The sequence below is a fragment of the Eimeria tenella genome, genomic scaffold, assembly GCF_000499545.2.
Source record: "Eimeria tenella Houghton genomic scaffold, Eth_scaff43, whole genome shotgun sequence".
NCBI classification, from domain to species: Eukaryota; Apicomplexa; class Conoidasida; order Eucoccidiorida; family Eimeriidae; genus Eimeria; species Eimeria tenella.
In genome coordinates, this window is record NW_013543362.1 from 108,225 (window position 1) to 125,701 (window position 17,477).

The 17,477-nt window shown below is 52.3% G+C and overlaps 2 protein-coding genes across 2 annotated transcripts; one reads left to right on the plus strand and one right to left on the minus strand.

Annotated features, from left to right (window-relative positions):
- Positions 1 to 603: 603 nt before the first annotated feature.
- Positions 604 to 2,796, minus strand: ETH_00010530 (uncharacterized protein; the record flags this gene model as incomplete). Its single annotated transcript, XM_013376979.1, has 1 exon — positions 604 to 2,796. One exon carries the CDS (start codon positions 2,794 to 2,796, stop codon positions 604 to 606), a length of 2,193 nt encoding a protein of 730 aa, XP_013232433.1.
- A 721-nt stretch (positions 2,797 to 3,517) lies between these two features.
- ETH_00010535 (uncharacterized protein) lies at positions 3,518 to 12,288 on the plus strand (the record flags this gene model as incomplete). The annotated part of the gene is made up of 8 exons (XM_013376980.1): positions 3,518 to 8,490; positions 8,774 to 8,996; positions 9,169 to 9,324; positions 9,444 to 9,742; positions 9,859 to 10,831; positions 11,157 to 11,603; positions 11,769 to 12,002; positions 12,112 to 12,288. The coding sequence occupies 8 exons, from the start codon at positions 3,518 to 3,520 to the stop codon at positions 12,286 to 12,288; spliced, it is 7,482 nt and encodes a 2,493-aa protein (XP_013232434.1).
- Positions 12,289 to 17,477: the final 5,189 nt, after the last annotated feature.

Consider the following 17,477-nt stretch of genomic DNA (forward strand, 5'->3'; position numbering starts at 1 on the left):
GGGGGGCCTTTACCGTACTTTCTCACACTGAAGAGGTCCTTGTTCGGCATGGGAAACAGAGCGGAAGGATTCGTATTCCCTAAACCTGCTGCGGTCGGTACATGCAGCTTTAAAAAGGATATGCAAGCAGCCTCTGTTGTTGTTGACAGTTGCCCAAATTCTTTCTTGCGGCGTTCCATTCACAAGGCTGTCTCTTGCGTGTAGACGTGAACCATACACGGCAGGGTGAAGTCTCTGCCACTGTGAAGCTCCGAGTTAGCAACTAGCAGCCAAAGTCCCAAACTGCACTAAAGGTAGTCAATCAACAAACACTTGAAAAGGCAAAGATGAATGCAAGCGAGTTGGCTGTATGTCTGTTGCCTATAAGTAAAATTAGAAATGACCTGTAGAGCTCAAAAAATCGAGCAAGCTGCTTGAAAGCAGAAGGACGCGGCTTTCTCAGCCAGCGTTTTGCGGTCAAAAAAACCGCAAGCTGAGCGATGTCTCGCCGAGAAGTCGGTACAATAGAAGAAAGCGAGAAATGCTCCCCAATACTAGGGGACGAAGGCGGAGGCGTGGATACGGTCTCTGACTCAAAGGCTTAGTATATGCCGATCTTGATTACTAGTATGGAGTAAAGGGTGTCAAAGGCTGCGGCGGGGACTTGGAATATTGGTGCTCGACATTTTCTTCACTTCCAAGGGCGCTTGCTTTCATTTGTTGCCTCTTGGCTACTGCTTGAGCCCTTCTGTGCTGGATTTCAGCCCACCTCTGGCGGTGCCGCTGTTGTGCTTCTTGTGTCCTTCTCTTCTGCTTTCTTTGAGGCTGCGGCTGCGGCCGGGCGGCCTCGCACTTCTTCAAGCTGTAAAGGTTTGATAGGACGGCCTCGGACGACAGGGGCCTCGCAGCAATCAAAGCATCGAGCAGACTCGGGTCTGCACGCCCTGCGCACTGTGCAACAGTGGGACGGCAGGAGACTGATGCCCCCAAAATAACGTCTTGAACCTCTTCCGTATCATCCGCGTCCCTGTAGTTGCTATCACTGCGGTTGCAGGAAACCTGCTCTGAAGTTGGAGCTGAAGATCTTCCTAGTTGCTGCTGGTTTTGCTGCGCCTTGTCAAGCCCTTCGGCTTGCCCTTGAGGGGAACTTCCGAGGGCCACAGAGGTGCCAAAAGCGGGTGGCGCCTCACACCCACAGTCAGATATCTCTCCTTCCTCCGCGTCAGAGCCCTCAGAGGCTCTAGGAAATTCTGCTGGTCGTAAGATAGACAAGCTTGAGGTACCCTGCAAACGGCAGTGCGCCACGCCAGGTGCTGCTGAAGAAAGGGAAGCTTCTTGTCCGGTTACGCTTCTGCTGCATTGTGTCGAATGGTGCTGCTGCCTGTTTTGCTGCTTCAGCTGCTGCTCTTCCTGCATCTGCTGTCGGTCACACCTTCTTAGACTATCCCCCAAAAATTCTGAATCTGAATCGCCTGATGCTCCTGGGGCCACTGGAGGACCCGTTGCAGCAAGTTCTTCTAAAGGGTCTACCCTGTGCTGTTCGATGAGGGGCACGAGAGACGGTAAAGATAATGCATTTAGAATTGCGATTGTTTCTTCTCTCCCTTTCTCGTCAAGGCCCGTCAAGGCCTCCAAAGCCTCTGAAGATAAGCCCGGAACGGCCACGGAGCTATCATTCAACAGTCGTGAGTCTTTCGCCGTTGCTCCTCCTGTTGTCAGGATGGTCTCTCTGGAACTGGGAGGCAGCGGAGGAGGTGGCGGAGGAGGTGGGAACAAAGCAGTGGAAGACGGAGTGGGGGGCACCGCTGTGATTACTGCTGGTCCTTGGGGAGGCGGAGGCGGAGGAGGTGGCACTGAGGGAGTTGGCTCTGCAATGCCTGAAGTTACAACAGTAGATACTGGAACCAATGCTTCATTGTCGGCAGCACCCGGCACCGCAGTCGCTACAGTATCACCTTCATCTCTAAGGCTTCCACGCTTTCGCCTGCTTTGATGCGTACCTGTTGCTGTGGCCGCACCAGCAGGAGCAACAGCCGTGGCTTGGTCTGCTGAAGTTCGCGTCATCTCGCCCGGGGTCTTTCGCCTCTTCTCTCCCTGTAGATTGCCAAAAAACTCCATCTTCCGACGATGCTCTACCGGATATTTTCTGGGGGAATTCTCATGCTCGTCAAGGGGCTCTTGCTGCAGCTGTTGTTGGGATTTACTTCCGTGCAGTCTACGCGCCAGAGTATTCAAAGTCGCTCTTTCAGATGAGGGTAGCAATGCAAATGCTGGCGTCGCAGCCGCTCCAGTTGTCGTCAATATTGTTGCTTCTTCTCGTGTCGCTACTGATGTTGATTCTGGGTAGCAGCCCACAACACTGCTGAAAGCTTGCATTTTTTCTCCCCTGCAGTGTTGCTCTACCAAGGGACCTTCCAAAGCCTCCTTGCGCGGCAATTCAACTTGGCCGTCCTGATTACAGACGAGGGAAGAAAGAAGATCTGCAAATGCTTGAAGATCTCTGACAGAAGCAGCGGCAATATGTTGCTGCTGCTGCTTCAGTGTCTGCTGTAGTTCGAACTCAACTGCGGCGAACACTTGCTGTGCTCGAAGTAGCAGTGGCTGCAGCAGCCACCAGTTGCTAGCAGAGGGACAGCAATTCCGGCCCTTCTTTCCATGTTCTTTGTTTCTGCAGCTATTGCTGTTGCCATCTTTCCTGCCGCTGCTGCCGCTGCTATTGCAAACGCTTGCTGAACGCGGCAGAGCTCCCGTCGAGCATCCACTGTTTCTGGGGGCCCCGGGGACCCCCGAAGATCTCCTTGGTGAGTTTTCGTTCATGAAATGCACGCAAAACTTCCTTGCTCTTTTTCGTATAGTTGGGGCCCGCACTGCGTCTAGCGTTGGTGCTTCAGCGGGGCCCCCCGAATCCCTTGCACCTTGTCCCTTCGAGAAGGCGTTTGTGCTTACCAAAAATGAAGCCTTGCCACTAAAGCGTTACTTGGTCCAGCGCAGCTGCTGCGTCGGCTTCTGAGAAACCGCGCGAAAAAGTCCCTCGGGGGGCCCCTGGATAGCAGGAGGCTGCGTAGCCACAGTTGACCCAGAAGGGTAATTGGGTAGCGAGTTGTGACTATCACCTGCTGCCTCTCATAAGATCTGACGCCACTTACGCGTTGCAGAAACGCTATATAAAAGGAGAGCCAGTAAGGTGGGTTGGCGCGGCCGAGAAGCCCCAATTGGGGGCCCCTCATGGGGGCCCCCCGATGTTCTGGTCGCCCATCCTGCTTGCATCTCAGCCTACTGTATAGTCGCATAATCCATCCTTCTGTTGCTGCCCATGGAACAAAGGATGCTGCAAATACGCTGCTGCGCGTTGAGTAGCAGCAGTAGCAGCAGCAGCAGCAGCAGGAGCAGCGAGAGCAGCAGCAGCGGTCCAACATGATTTTCAGTAGATAGCGATCCCCTCATATAGGCGCAGCAGAATATCTGTGTTGAGCAACTGTTGGAGTTTCTGTCCCCCAGGGACACCTGAAGATCACCAGGGTCACCTTCCTGTCTAAAGATGTTGCAGCGAGCGTGCCCCGCCGCCAAGTATTTCAAAAGTTCCCTCAGCTGTCCCATCGCGAGGACTCAGAGGGGCTTTCACAGGGAGCTCTGTGGTTCCGTGGCTAGTAGTGGCGTCCAACGCAGCAGTACGATTGTCTCTGCTGCAGCAGCAGTAAACGCTGAAGCAGAAGAGACAGCCACTTCCCGCACCATAAACAAGGCCCATGCTGATTCTTCGAGCGATGCGTTGCAGCGCTGTGCTGTCCCACCATCAAGAAAAGTACAACGCTCCAACAGATATGGTTACAGCCTGCACAATTCGCGGGTACAGTTACCTTTTGTACGCGATGGGCCTAGCGTCTTTGAAGCATCAGAAGTCTCATTACAATTCCCGAATGATGGCCTCTCAAAAACTTCACACGGAGAAGAACCGGTGGAATGCGCAGCAAGTGCAACAACGCGAGCGGCCGTCACAACCGCAGCATCCTTTGCAAGAACTGCACCGATAGAGGGCAAATGCAACAGAAGCCAACGCGAGACCTCGTCGTCTGAATCGAACATGAGAGAAAGTCCTTTTGTAAGGCGCCATATCAGGACCTCTTCTACCGCTGCTTCCGAGGTTGTCGCAATTGAGGCACTGCAGGCGCGATGGAGGCTGCTGCGTCGAGTCGCAAAGCAGCGAAAGGTGCTGTCGCGGGAAGCGGCAGAGCAGCTTCCTGTTCTGTTCGAACAGACAGACGCCGCTATTCAATATGCATCTGGAAGGGCCCCAACCACGCCCATGGACGCAGCGACAGTAGCAACGGCGGCAACAACTGCAGCCGCATCTGTAGATGCAGAGGCAGTGGGTCCCATGGAGCCTTTTGTGCGACTCAGCTTGAATGTGTTGACTTTTGCTGCCGTTTGTCTAGAGAGGCACGTGAAGGAAGTCGAAGGAACACGAACTGTTGCTAATGCTGCAGAATCGAAACTCTGCACAGTGCAGCAACTGCCTCTAAATACCGTGCTGCCACAAGCACAACAGCAGCGCGGCAGCAGCCTCAGCAGGAACAACCAGAGCAGCGTTGGCAACGCGAACGTCCCTTCCCAGGCTATATATATGTCTGTTTCGTTGTTACTGCGCACAGCGGAGGTTGCTTTGAGGTGGTTACAACGGCAGCAACGGCTCGTAACAGCAGGAAGCACACGCTTGGAGATGCTGCAACCAACAGAGGCGGCTGCTTTTCTGCGATCCTTTTCGTTGCTAATTTGCCACTGTGTTCCACTGCATCAGTTTCAGCCTGCAGCAGCAACAGCTATTATTCCGTTGTACATTCACATGCTGCAGCAGCAGCGCACTTTGCAGCTTCCGGTCGCCCTGAGCACATGTAGGGCCTTGCTTCTTCTGGAGCGATCTGTCAAGTCTCACGAAGAAGAACAGCACCACGCCTTTTCTGCTTATAACTTTGGTCCTAGACGAGGCCAGGAGTCTGAATCTCACCAGCATCAGCAGCTGCCTTTAGAACAACTTTTGGTTTCCTCAATATCCAAAACGTGTGAAGGCGACACTCGTTACCGTCAGTCTTGCACACTCTCCCCTCATGATTTGTATGCACATCTAGATCGTGCGGTGCTGAAGTTCCTAAGCAGACATATTTCCCCCTCTTCGGAATCTGGAAGTGCTACAGCTCATCTGCAACAGCAGAGAGAGCAGGGAAAAGAAGAACAACAGCAAGAGCAGCAGCATGCGCAAGAGCAGCACGTGAAAGCGGGTGCATCGAGCCGCATTCTTTCAGTTGCTCTTATGGAGGGTGTACAGCTTTTGCTGAGGCCTACTGCATGTGGTACAGTGCGGCTAGCGGTTGGAGAAGAGCTGCTTCAACTACTGCTAGTGTTGCAGAGAGATCCCAAAGCTTACCTGAGGCAGCTGCTGCATGTGGGCGTGGACGAAACCTCGCTGCTGCAGGAGACACCGGCTCTTTGCGCAGTTGCCGAAGCAGCCCGTTGCGTTTTCAGCTGGAGCGATCCAGCCAGAAGCAGTAGAATCAGCTGCACCATGGGAAGGCAGCAGCAGCTGACGCTATCGGGCTTGCGGCGCGGCTTGCTGCAGGCAACGCGTGGTGCTGTCATCTCTCTACTGTTTTCTGCTTTGCACCGCTGCGATCCTTCTTCGCAACCCTCTAGAAAAAGCCAGCATCAGCAGTTACAAGAGAAGCAGATGAGGCAGCTGCTGAACCGGCTGCGTGCCGTGGCAGTTCTCTCAGAGGTATATGTCCACCAGGAGGTGTGGACACGGCCCATCGCTTGCGCGCTACTGTGGGAGGCGCTTACGTTGTTGCGGGATTTTCAGCGCAAATTAGCCCTACCTGTTCCCCCCGGAGTGCTTGCCGATGTGCAGCAGCAACTGACGCCGTTAATCAGCCCTCTGCTGAAGCTTGCAGACCATTTGTGTTTGATTTCTCTAGTTTCTGGACGCCTGCATTCAGCAGCAGCAACAGGAGCAGCTGAGGAAGAGCCCACTCTGCTGCAACAAGCAACCTTTTTCTTTGAAGGATCGTCGGCTTTCCTTCTGGGGCTGTTGCGCGAGTTAGCTGCGGAGCAGCAGCACTGGCTTTTGAAGGAGGCGGCTCTATGGGATTCGCTTTCTCAAGAGCAGCGGCAACAGAAGCAACTGTGCCAAAGCCGACAAGAGCACCAGCAGCATAGGCAAAGATTACAGCAGCCGCTACCAGGGCAGGGACAACAGCAGATGAGTGCTGTGGCAGCTGCTGCCGGCTGCATCACATCTTCGCTGCTAAGGGCCTTTGGAGGTCCTGATGCAGGCGCAGCAGCGCTGGTTTACCTGCATCTGCAGCAAGCACACCATCACTTGTCTTCGCTGCACGCAAATCCTTCATTTCAGCAGGCCCTTCTCAGCTTGCGTGATCAGTGGAGGGAGAGGCAGCAGCAGCAGCAACAGCAACAACAGCAACAACGCCAGCACCACGAGGCCAACAGGCGATGGAGAGAGAGCACGGACCCCTGGTCCTTGATGAGCCGTATTGACTTCGCCTTCGGCTCATGGCTGCAACAACAGCAGCAACTTCTCCTAAGGCAGGATATAAAACAGGAGCAGCAGCGGTCTGCCGCTGCTGCTGCTGCTTCTGGAAAGCATCTTCGGGCGCACACGCTTTGTTACGTGCCGCTTTTAGCTACGGACGGCAAGCAGGAGCACTTCCATCTCCAAGGGATGAATCACGAGCAGCTTCACCTTCACCAGCACCCATTTGCGCTGGGTGATTGGAACACAAGGGAAGAGGCCAGAGGCGCACACGGCTGCAGCAGTGGCAGTTATAACTGCATCTGTAGCAACGTGCTATGGGAATCCTGTTTACTCCAGGAGAGCTCAGGCCTTCTTGCTTCTGCAGCACCCGCAGCCCCCATCGCTTTGCACCAGACAGCCACAGCACAGCAGCTATTGCAATGGCCACAGCACGAAGGGCAGGAGCAGCTGAATTCCCAGGGACAGCAACCTTGCCAGGAGTTTGTAGTCCCTCTAGGCTCATGCCTACGGCTACTGAAAAGGAAGCTCTCCCTCCAGAGCGCTGTGTTGCATGCAGAGACTCCAATGCTGCAGCCGTATCGGAACTCCGATCAGCAACTGTTGCAGCTGCTGCACCAGCACTTAAATCAACTGCAAGAGCAGTTGAAGCAGGCGCAACAGCACCAAGCCCAGGGTGGGTTAAAGGAGGTCGCCCACGCGAAGGATTATATGGAAGACAGACAGGAGCCTCGAAAAGAGCGTTTGCAGCTGCCACTCCCTGAAGCAGTGCTAAGAATTCAGTGGCTGATGCAAGGCGCTGCGCACGCGAAAGCAGGAACTTTCAAAACGCCTCAACAGCTTCTTTTGTTGCTGCAAGACGTGGGTTATTTGTTGTGCGAAGCGCAGGCCGGTTTGGAGCGGCGAGTGCGTGCTGCGGGAGCACGCATGCAGGAATGCTCTGATGCTGCTGCATTCGCGCATGCACCAGATAAAGGAAAACGTACAGAGTCGACAGGAAGTGTGCCAACAAGCCAGCGGACCAGCGTTGCAAAGGAAGCCGACTTCACGAGCAGTTCAGGTCAAAATGGTCTAAGCAAGAGCAGCACTGAAGGACAAAGCAATAGCAGCAACAGCAGTGGCCCTATGCCCCAATTGACAAGCATACAGGTACGCGTCGGATGCTGCGTTGCAGCGGAGCCTCTGTTGGGCCCTCCTGCAGAACTGCTTCAGCTGCTATCTCTGTTCCAGAGCCCTTTTTGGCTAGGGGAGGCGATTCCCGCTCTTGCTGCTGTTGCAGCTCAACTGCGCGACTGCACTACCACGGGCAGCGCAAACGAGCAGAATTTGGGCCAGCTGCAACGCCGTGTAGATTTGCTGCTTCTACTCCAAAGGCTCCAGCAGAAGCAGCAGCTGGTACTTCAGAGCTTGAAACGGGTGCTGCAGCTGCAGCAACAATGGACCACCCAGCAGTATGCTTTATTGAAGGCTTTACATGCAACTCGCGAGCAGCAGCAACAGCGGCAGCTGCGTGGAGATCACACCTCTAGGACGAAGCAACAAGAGCGTCAGTGTGCAAGGTGGGAGCAGACTCTGCAGCGGCGGGTGCAGCAGCAAACACTTGCGGCCGAAGCCAGTAAACGGCGGACGGCGATTCTCTTCGGTGCATGCACAGCTCTTGAACTTTCCCGTCTGCATTTTCGCTTGTCGCTTCTGCGGCAGCTACTGCTGCCGCGGTTGAGGCAGGAGGAGCTGCTGGTCCGCCGCATTGAAGGGCTGCTTCAACGGTGCCGCAGAATTGGTTTCCTTCGTCGACAACTGAAAAGCATGGCCACCAAGAGTAGCAAAGATGGATGTGAGATACCACTGCAGCAACATCAGAAGCCACAGCAGCATCTGTCGCCGCTGAAGCAGCGCCAGGGCGAGCAGCTGAGAGAGGAGGTTGTGAATTTGTTGACTTTTGGGTTCAACGAGCTGTATGCAGTCCTTAGGTGGGTAAGCGTTGTAATACTGGAGACTCTCTCTTGTGATCAGAGTCCCGATGCTGCCGTTATTTGTATTTTGCTTGCTGTTGTTGCTGCTACTGGTGATGTACCTGCTGCTTTCAAACCTGTTGGAGTCCCTATATCGACGGCGTACCGCTTTGCATGAAACTGGAGAGCCTACATTCTGCGAAAGTGTACACTGCCCAGCGATGCATCCTAAATGCCAAGGGGCTTGTGCCCTAAGGGTACAGTATCATTGCCTTATCTGCGTCATTTGTGAGGCCTGCAGGGATGCATCTGAGCTTCGCCAGTTTGACATGCGGCGATTTGGTGCTTCTGATAAGTTGACTGCTGCGGCACAGCAACAGCAACACGTACAACAGCGCAATAGTGGAGATACATTTGCTGAATGGTCCCACACAGCCTTTTGCAGCTGTAGTAGTAGCCTGCTACAGGCAGCAGCGGACCTGAAGACACCACCTAGTGTCCAATGGGTCATTGCCTTATGGAGGGTGGGCTTGTCGCAGCATCAAGCATCCAACCATTGGCGAAAAGTTCGATTCTTTGCCCAAACCGTTCTGGAGAGCCACCTTTGCTGAGCACAGTTGTCGGCGTTGAGTATAGTTCCCAGCTTGCTTTTACCCGCGAGACCAGCTTCCGTGCTGCTGCTGTTTGTTTTTCCAGGCGTTGCTTATAGAGAACGTGTTGTGCATTGGTGAACAACAGCTAGCCCAGCAGGAGCAGCAGCGTGACGAGCTACAGCAACAACTGTTTGCTGCTCTAACGCTGCGTATTCGCAATCAAATAGTTGCAGGGCAACAGCCCCTAGATGTGGCTGAGGTACGTACGGTAACACTGGTGCACGTCTTGCTCTAGTCCTTATTTATGTGAGCCAACTCCGACCAGAAGCCTTCCGCATGTTGTCCGTTCTCTGGAGTTGTGATGCTGCTTGCGCTCAGTTATTGAGCGCGGACTGCCCGCTACCGCCGCGTGTGTCTGCTGCCCTATTCTCTTTGCTGTACCGTCAAAGCATTCCTTTGCTTTTGGAGCCTCAGCAGCAGCAGAGGCTTCTCTTTTCGGCATTCCGAACCGAGCAGGAGCAGCGCTGGTGTGGTACAGCTAGGCAGGCAAGGGGCACACTGTGGGCGCTGTCCCCACGGGCACTTCACTGCTATCTTGCGGATCAGTGGAAGCTCTGGCAAAGAAAGGCTGACACCAGAGACCAATGGGCAATCTTTCGCCTTCTTGCTTGCTGCTTGTGAGACCTGCATGACAGTGCTTTTGCTGCTACTGTTGCTCCTGATAATGCCGCACTGCCTGCTTTTGGCAGCATGATTTGACTGGCTTTTAATTGCGTATTGGTGTTTTTGTCAGGGCGCGCCGCCGAGTAGACGAGAGATTGCTGTCGCTTGTACTTCCTCACATCAAGAGGTTTATTAGCGACAACCCCGCTGCCACAGCAGCTACAGGAACAGCAGCAACGGCAACATCAGGAGAACCTTTGTGGCCCTCTGAGTGGCTCATGCATTGTGAGGAGCTACCGAGCCTTCTTGCGTACACTGCTCAAGTGGCGGTGTTTGCTGCTGCTGTGGTTGCGGCTGTCCCCAGCCCGCTGCTGCCTCAAGAAGCTGCAGACCTCTGGCAGAAACAACAGCACCAGCAGCAGCACCAGCACCAAGTGCAACAGCGGCGAACTGACACGCCGGTAACTACATCTGAAGCTCCCAAGGCGAATGTGAATTGTATGCTTACAACACCACAGCTTCAGCAGCGCATCGGGACTGTTTTGCAGCAAGTGAATGCATCCTTGCTGCTACAGCAGGACACGTTGTGCCGCCTGCGGCAGGCTCTACAGCAAACAGTACAGCAGCGACAGCAGCAGCTTCCTGTTCTGGGACAGTTTAGTACCTCAGCAGCGTCACGAGCCGTAGCGAATACAGGACACACTGGGCCCTCAGCAGCAACAGCAAAGCTATCAGAAAGTTCGTTGCAACGGGATACAGCTGGAGATATCCAGCTACTCCAGCCTTCTTTGCAGATTCTGCAATGTTGCAGCCGTCTGTCTCTGGCGTTCTGCAGCTGGGGCTACTTCGAGTGTCTTGCTGTTCAACTGCTGCTACAGGTTGCTGCCGCTGCCGTGCACATTTTGCGCCCTCTAGCTCCTGTTTGGCTCCAGGAACAGCAGAAGCACCTGCACGAAGCAGTTACAACGAAAGGACTACATCCGCCTCAACTGGTACTGCAACAGCAGCGGCTGTCCCGAGCCCGCGCTGCTATTGAAGAAGCAGTGGGCGACTTAGGTTTTACGGTGTCTTTGCTGCAGTGTTTCTGCCCCCAACTTCTGAAGGTGAATCTGCTTTGGCTTTAGAGGTCCTTCAGTTTTGATTTAGCCACATGCTTATTTCAGAGGAGGCACATGCTTTTCCAGTGCGCCTTCCCTTTCACCCTCAAACTCTCGGAGATTGCTGGTAGCAACAAGTGATATTGTGCTGTTGCACAATAGGCCCTTACCAGCGGCGGGTCGGCCTGCATGCCAGAACTTAATGTATTGTGTTCAATAAGCCTTGACAGGCCTTTTGCCGCTTGCATAATACTGGTGCCACTTTTTTCTCGTTTGTTCGGACTTCACAGTGACGCGAAGGTTTGGAAGTTTATGGCTTTTTCTGCTGCAGCTTTTGTTCCTGACGATGCTTCTGCAGGGCCTGATGCATGCGACTGATCTGCAGCGCCTAACGGATGATTGTGACACGCTGTTAGAAGCAGCGGCATCAGCGAGACAGCACACAACGATGATGCGCCCATCTGAGAGAAAAACGGGCGAGTTAGACATTTCTGTGTCTTCTTTTGGCGCAAGAGAGCCTGAGGATGCTGAAGGAGGCTCCGCAGCAGCAAGAGCAGATGGTGAAGTGGAGGCACATACACCAGCGGCAGCAACATGTGGAAGGGAAGCGGGTGCAGCAGCAGCAGCAGTAAGCGTTGCAGGAGTTGGTGAAGAAGCACCAGACACAGCGCTTGCGGCAGCAAGACTTCGAGGCGTAGGGGACTGGCAGTTACTAGAGCACGAGGTGGCGAGGGCTCTGCATGGGCTTCTGCCAGCTGCTGAGGGCCCCCCAGCAAAAGTAGGTGATTGCTTCTGTACTTTAAATATTAGTCAACTGCCACATCTAGGGAAGGTGCAGATTTTTTTCCCCATAGAAGTGCACACGCGTGGAAGTCATCTGCCCTTAACAGCTTAAGAGTCTGCTCTGAAATGCATTTACGTCTGTCTGATGATGCTGCTGCAGGCAGCTCTTATGAGAGTGTGCGGCGTTGTCTCTAGCAGCACACTTCAGATCCAAACAGAGGAAATCGGCCACATCCACCATCGCCATTGCAGTCAACAACAACGACAGCTGCAGCAAGTTAGGCAGCACTTGTTGGTATTTATCGCACCGGCAGACACATGTGGCCGTCGGCAAGGAATATTGTTGCCGAAAAAGCTGCTGCAGTTGTTCGTGTTGAGACGTCTTGGCTGGGAGGTGAGGCAATTCGAACATTTTAGCGAGTCAAGGACGTGCCTTTCAAGATGCGCTGCAACACATTACAAATGGTGAAGGTTGAGGGACTGATTACTGTGGCTTCCCACAGGTCCGGCTCATTAATCTTTCGGCTTGTCGTCAGAAGGATTGCGGGGAGCTGCGGCAATATCTTGAGACTGAGTTGTCAAAAGGCCAAGCACTGACAGAACTATGGAGTCTCGAGAGGCCGCAGGAAAACGGACGACTTGCACACGATGACCCTGCTTTCCTGTCATCAACGACGTAATATGAGGCCGTATGGTGGTCCTGTGCATTCTTGGCTTTAAGCGTAAGCTCAGACGTAATCATTTCAATAAGTGCATAATTTTTGAGCCAGCGGCGGCTGTTCACTGCTGTAGTTGATGAAAACAGCAATGGGCGTTCATATGGGGGATGCTTTCATCATTGCTTCCTCATCGTCCTGTTGAAGGAGGATAAAGGGGTGGGTTGCAGCTTACGGGCTAGCTTTGAAGTTTACTTGTTGTTTGGCACGTGTTTGAGACCCCGAAAGCCATGACATGAGAGACCCGTCGATTCCCAAGAACTTGCTTTTGCTTCGTCTATACGGCGGTCCGTCGGGACGAGAGGGCAAAGAGAGGGTGAGAGCCACTGACCGCATAGTTGTTGGCACTCACGCTGAGTGCTTGAATCGTTTTAGACGAGCTTTTGGCTAGCAATCTCATTTTTTCAAGGCATATTGGGTTCTGCTGCGGCCCTCAAAGATTGTTGAAGCAGTAGGTCCGACAGCAACGCTGAGAATTGTAGCTTCGATTGCATTTTGCGTAGGTGTATTCAGCTATTACTCACTTCTTGAACCGATCTGTGTGAACGCTGAGGGGATTGTTTTTGCGAGAGAATGAAGTCGCTGGGTAGCGTCCCCTCATCACGAGTTCAATCAGATAGTCAACGATGACATGAATCCTGTATACTCAAAACACGTACCGTTGGCCTAAGCACATTTCCCTGTGAGGCTTTGAGCATGAAAGATACACCCAGCAGTTTGCAGCGGCTCTCCTGAAGCGCCCCGCTGCAGTTGCAGCTCAAATAGGCCGAACCAAGAAAAAGATGGTCTCATGTAGGGAGGATATAGACTGGTGCATCGAATCCAGTAAGTGCAACTCTGATTTTCCTCCTTACTGGAAGGGGTGTCCCGGTTCTATTAACTTCGGAATTCTTAGGTCTTACTTTGCCGGCTGTTCCAGCACAGTGTCACCTTGTGTGCCGATGCGGGGAGAATTCACAGCCTTCGAAAAGCACTGGAATTGCATGCAGGGTCTGCCTTTCCTCAAGAACAAACCTAGCTTGTGCTATTATCAAGCGAATTAGATATACCATTAACAACCCTTGCCACCTAGTACCGCCTGAGCTAGTTAGCTGGGACTCTTTTCTTCACAAAGCAAGCATTCCCAGTCTAATGCCCAGTGAGTCGAACAGGATTAGTAAAGGCTCTAAGAGGCCTCATAAGTGCGAGAACACCAAAAGCGTGCTCTCGCTCGCACGTAGGGAGCACGCTTTTAGAACAGTTTATGCGAAAAAAGAGTAGGTGAAGCCAGCTGGGAGCACAGCAAAGTCAAGAAGACCGAAGTGGTTAACGAGACAAAGTCCCCAGGAAGCTTTGCAGTTCAGACACCGAAGGAACGCGTTCACTGTTTTGACCTCTGACAAACGGAAAGGACTGAATCTTGTCGGCTCCTTTTCAGGGCAGTTTGCAGTGAGTATTCCTGGTGAAAACTTAAGAGTTTTCATGGACCTTCTCAGAGTTGAACTGTCCGGAGTTATGTGGCTTCGTTCTGAGCAGGCCTGAAGGCCTATTGCCGAAGCAAGACACAGCTGTAACCTAGCTACTAGACTAGTGCATCATGCTATAAAAGCGTCTAGGAGGCACTGTGGTAGTTACAGTGAGCTAGGCGGGAGTAAAAGAGGCTACGTGGGAGCGAGGCCATCACCTTCTGCGCCACGGGCGGGATACAGAAAAACAGAGCCGGCACTGCAATTACGCGGAAATCTCCTCAGTGATAAAACACGGGTCTCTCCTGTAAATATCGTTGGTGAGGCAGTCTCTCAAATAGATGAGTGCGTCGGGTGCCCTACGGAACTAAATAGGGACCTGCTTCACCGAATTGACGTTGTTTACCTTTCAGTCTAGGGCTACAACAACAATCGCGAGCCCCTTTGTAGATATCTGAGTATGGTCAGTGGCCAGCCAGGATTTTAATAGGTAGGTGTTCATCTGCTACTGGCGCTACACAGTGCCACGGAACAAATTTGTCAGTTCCTCATTAATCTATAATAATATTCCTCACCGTAGGCTGCCACAGTTTTCTTCATGTTACTTGGGCTGAACACTTCGGAGGTTGCCTGTTATTCCAGGAACCAAACCTGCTTTTCTGTCGCCAGTGCTGGCATCTAGAGCAGCGTAGGGGGTACATGATCGCACCACTGGCCGGGACACATTTCGAAGTAGGCGCCACACCAATGTATACATTTTAGTGGGACGGAGTCACTGGCGTGACCTAAATAGTGGAGATCTCAGATGGCAGCAGAAAGAGGTCCTGTCTGGCAGGCAACGGCAAAAAACTCCCCCCTGCACTGAATACTTGTCAGTAGTCTTCGTCCTATTTGCATTGTATACGCGCATAGAGGTCTCCAATATTTCACATATTTTGCAAAATTGTAAAAGATTGTTGCAGTGCGTGCAGCGAAATTAATTGGTTGTGCGGACAGCCTAACCTTTCACCCTTGGAACTTCCACGGGGACTCTTTGTGTCTTCCCATCATTCTCATGCGACTTAATTTATATCTTAACTTCGCACGAAATATCTTTGTTCAGTGAGCAAAATCTATGTGCCCTTCATTTGTCGGCCTCCTAGTAGTGACTCCACCCCTCAGCCAAAGTGACCTCGCACTCTGGATGCGGCGATACTCGGCTGCGCAGTTCTTCATTGCTTATCCAGATGTATACTGATGGATTTCCGTGGAATCACTCGCGTTCCACGTGATGGGAGGTGAACTGAAGAGCAGATTCCTCGCAACTCTCCAGCACTGTCTCAGCAACGCCTTCAACACCGGAAGATGTTCTTCCTTTCTCTGGTGCTGTTTATTCTTTTTATCCCGATTCTGATTTTACTTGCAACTGTGCAGCTATTGTGCCTGCTGTTGCGCTGCATATGCTGCTGTTTCCCATGCAAAGCCCTCTGCCACTCCCCAAGCGTGTTCGAGGCGGCCAAATTGCCTGGGAAAATAGGCGGAGGCTGGGGTTGCTGTTCGATGCATTACGGAGACGATCATGTTTGACAGTTGTCTCTTCATGGACTTGCTGACGGATGCGCAGCGGACTCGAGCGTCCCTGCCTCTTTGGCTGAGGGCGTTGTATTCCACGAGTTGTTTGAATGCCCCGCAGGCTCCTTCAGTCTCCTTATTTGCAGAATTAGCGTTCATTCTATACCTATGCCACCGTTCATGAGCATCCTTCGCTTCTGAGTCAACTGGATGCTCCTACAGAAGCCTACCCTATCTGTGTATCATGATATTGCAGCTTGAAATGTACAACAATGGCGGAGCAAAGGCGAACTTGCTGGACTGTAGTGCCGTTCATGCTTCGACCAACTCATGGTAGCCCGCTGTATGGTAGACCTTTTTGAGCACGCCTTCGTTTAATGGTTATGCTGACTGGTCCCCAACTATTGTGGCGTTTTGGAAACAGTGTTGGTCCCTAAGAAGGGGCCCTTACCACGCAAGTCTTCGATTTTGCCAGAGCTGAGTGAGGAAGCGAAAGGAAACGCATTATAGGATACTAAACGATACTAACTCTATTTCATTCTCAAATCGACAAATGTTTCTGTTATTTTGCCATTGAGACATAACCGACAGAAAACATACAAACGAAGTCAACTTGAGTAGAATGCACTCGAGCTCAGTGAAGGCGAGATAGGCAAACATAATTTCTGTACTATGTTCTACCAGGTATCGTCGTGTCAATCAGACAAGAGTTGCAGTTGCAGTGTGCCTGTCCTTGTGCATGGCTATATGGGCCCTACTCACAAGCTTTTGCTAGCACATACGCAGAAGACTGCGGTCCCTCGGCTCCCCAGCACTGCCCTGTACGCTCTATGAACTTAAGCGTAAAGCCCATTCAGGCATCGACGTAAAATACAGTATTCAAGAAGGATGCTTTCCTGGAGAGGAACGCGCACGAGGAGGCGCCTCCTTTGTGGCATTCCGTGGATGATGCTACGGAAATACAGTGCAAGCACGTGAGTGCAAATGGGCGCCTAAGCATACGTTAATATAAGGCCCAGGAAGCGTCCACTTGACTAACCTGTCATCTTTCTGTCTGTAAAAGTGGGCGCAATTGCCTTTAAAGACTTTAAAAGGGATTTGTCTACGAAACTGCCGAGTGGATCCACGAAATGACATAAAATCCCCAACCCTGCACCTAAAGCCTGGAATCCAACAGTCACGATGGCGCAAATACGTTGTGGAGTTTGGGAGGAGGATTTCTTGGGTCAGAGGCTAAACATCTTCCGACCTCCTCAAGGAAACACATTCCTCGCCAAACCGGAGTGTTGTCGAACCCGAGCGTTCACCGCGGTATAAAGGTTCAACCAATTTTTACGTGCTGCTAATTGTTGCTACTTGGCTTATCAATCTGGGGAATTGGCTAGAGGTGCACATGGAATGCCGCCTGGTGGCACATGTAAGTGCCGACGTGTCACACAGCATACATATTCCATGGCCTCCAAAATAGTAGCGCACGGCCATACTTGGGAGAGTGTTGAACTTCAGCTGGATCATCCAAGCAGAGTAAAATATAATTTGTTTCTACGGACATATCAATACTCCTGATGAGTGTTTATGCGTTACGAGACTTCGGCACGAGAGCCAGGTGGGAGTGTGCTGCGCGTCGCTCTCAACCAACATTCTCCTGCAGACCAGTGAAACTGTAAATTTTTTCGAATTTATCAGCCATTCTGAATGTGGAGAGAAGGTTCTGGGGGGGGATTCGTGTTTGTCCTTGGGCGCTGTATCATGGCTGCAATTGCGGGCAGTGCATGCAGCATCAGTTCGTGAATTGAAGGGTTAGCATCATTTTCTGAAATTTCTGCATGGCGTGTACTGTGAAAGAATTGCATTTGCCTCTCAAAAGTAACTGAATTACAGTAGTGAGCAGCCAGCCCGGCAGTCTGTCCGTCGTCTTCGTAGGCGACGTGTGCTTGTGCCTTCCAGACTCCAGTTCTACACGTCAGGATGTTAAGTTCGACTTTTCCTCGGAACCCGTTGTTTATGGAGCCTTCGTAAAGACAGACCGAAGCACGCTTCTCCCTTTTCTCATAACGGGCTGATTGTCACAGCAGTTTTTTGTGCGTTGTGTTCATCCATCAATCTCACTGGTCTACGCATTGCGGCCAGTGGTCACATTGCCTGATGCGTATGTAT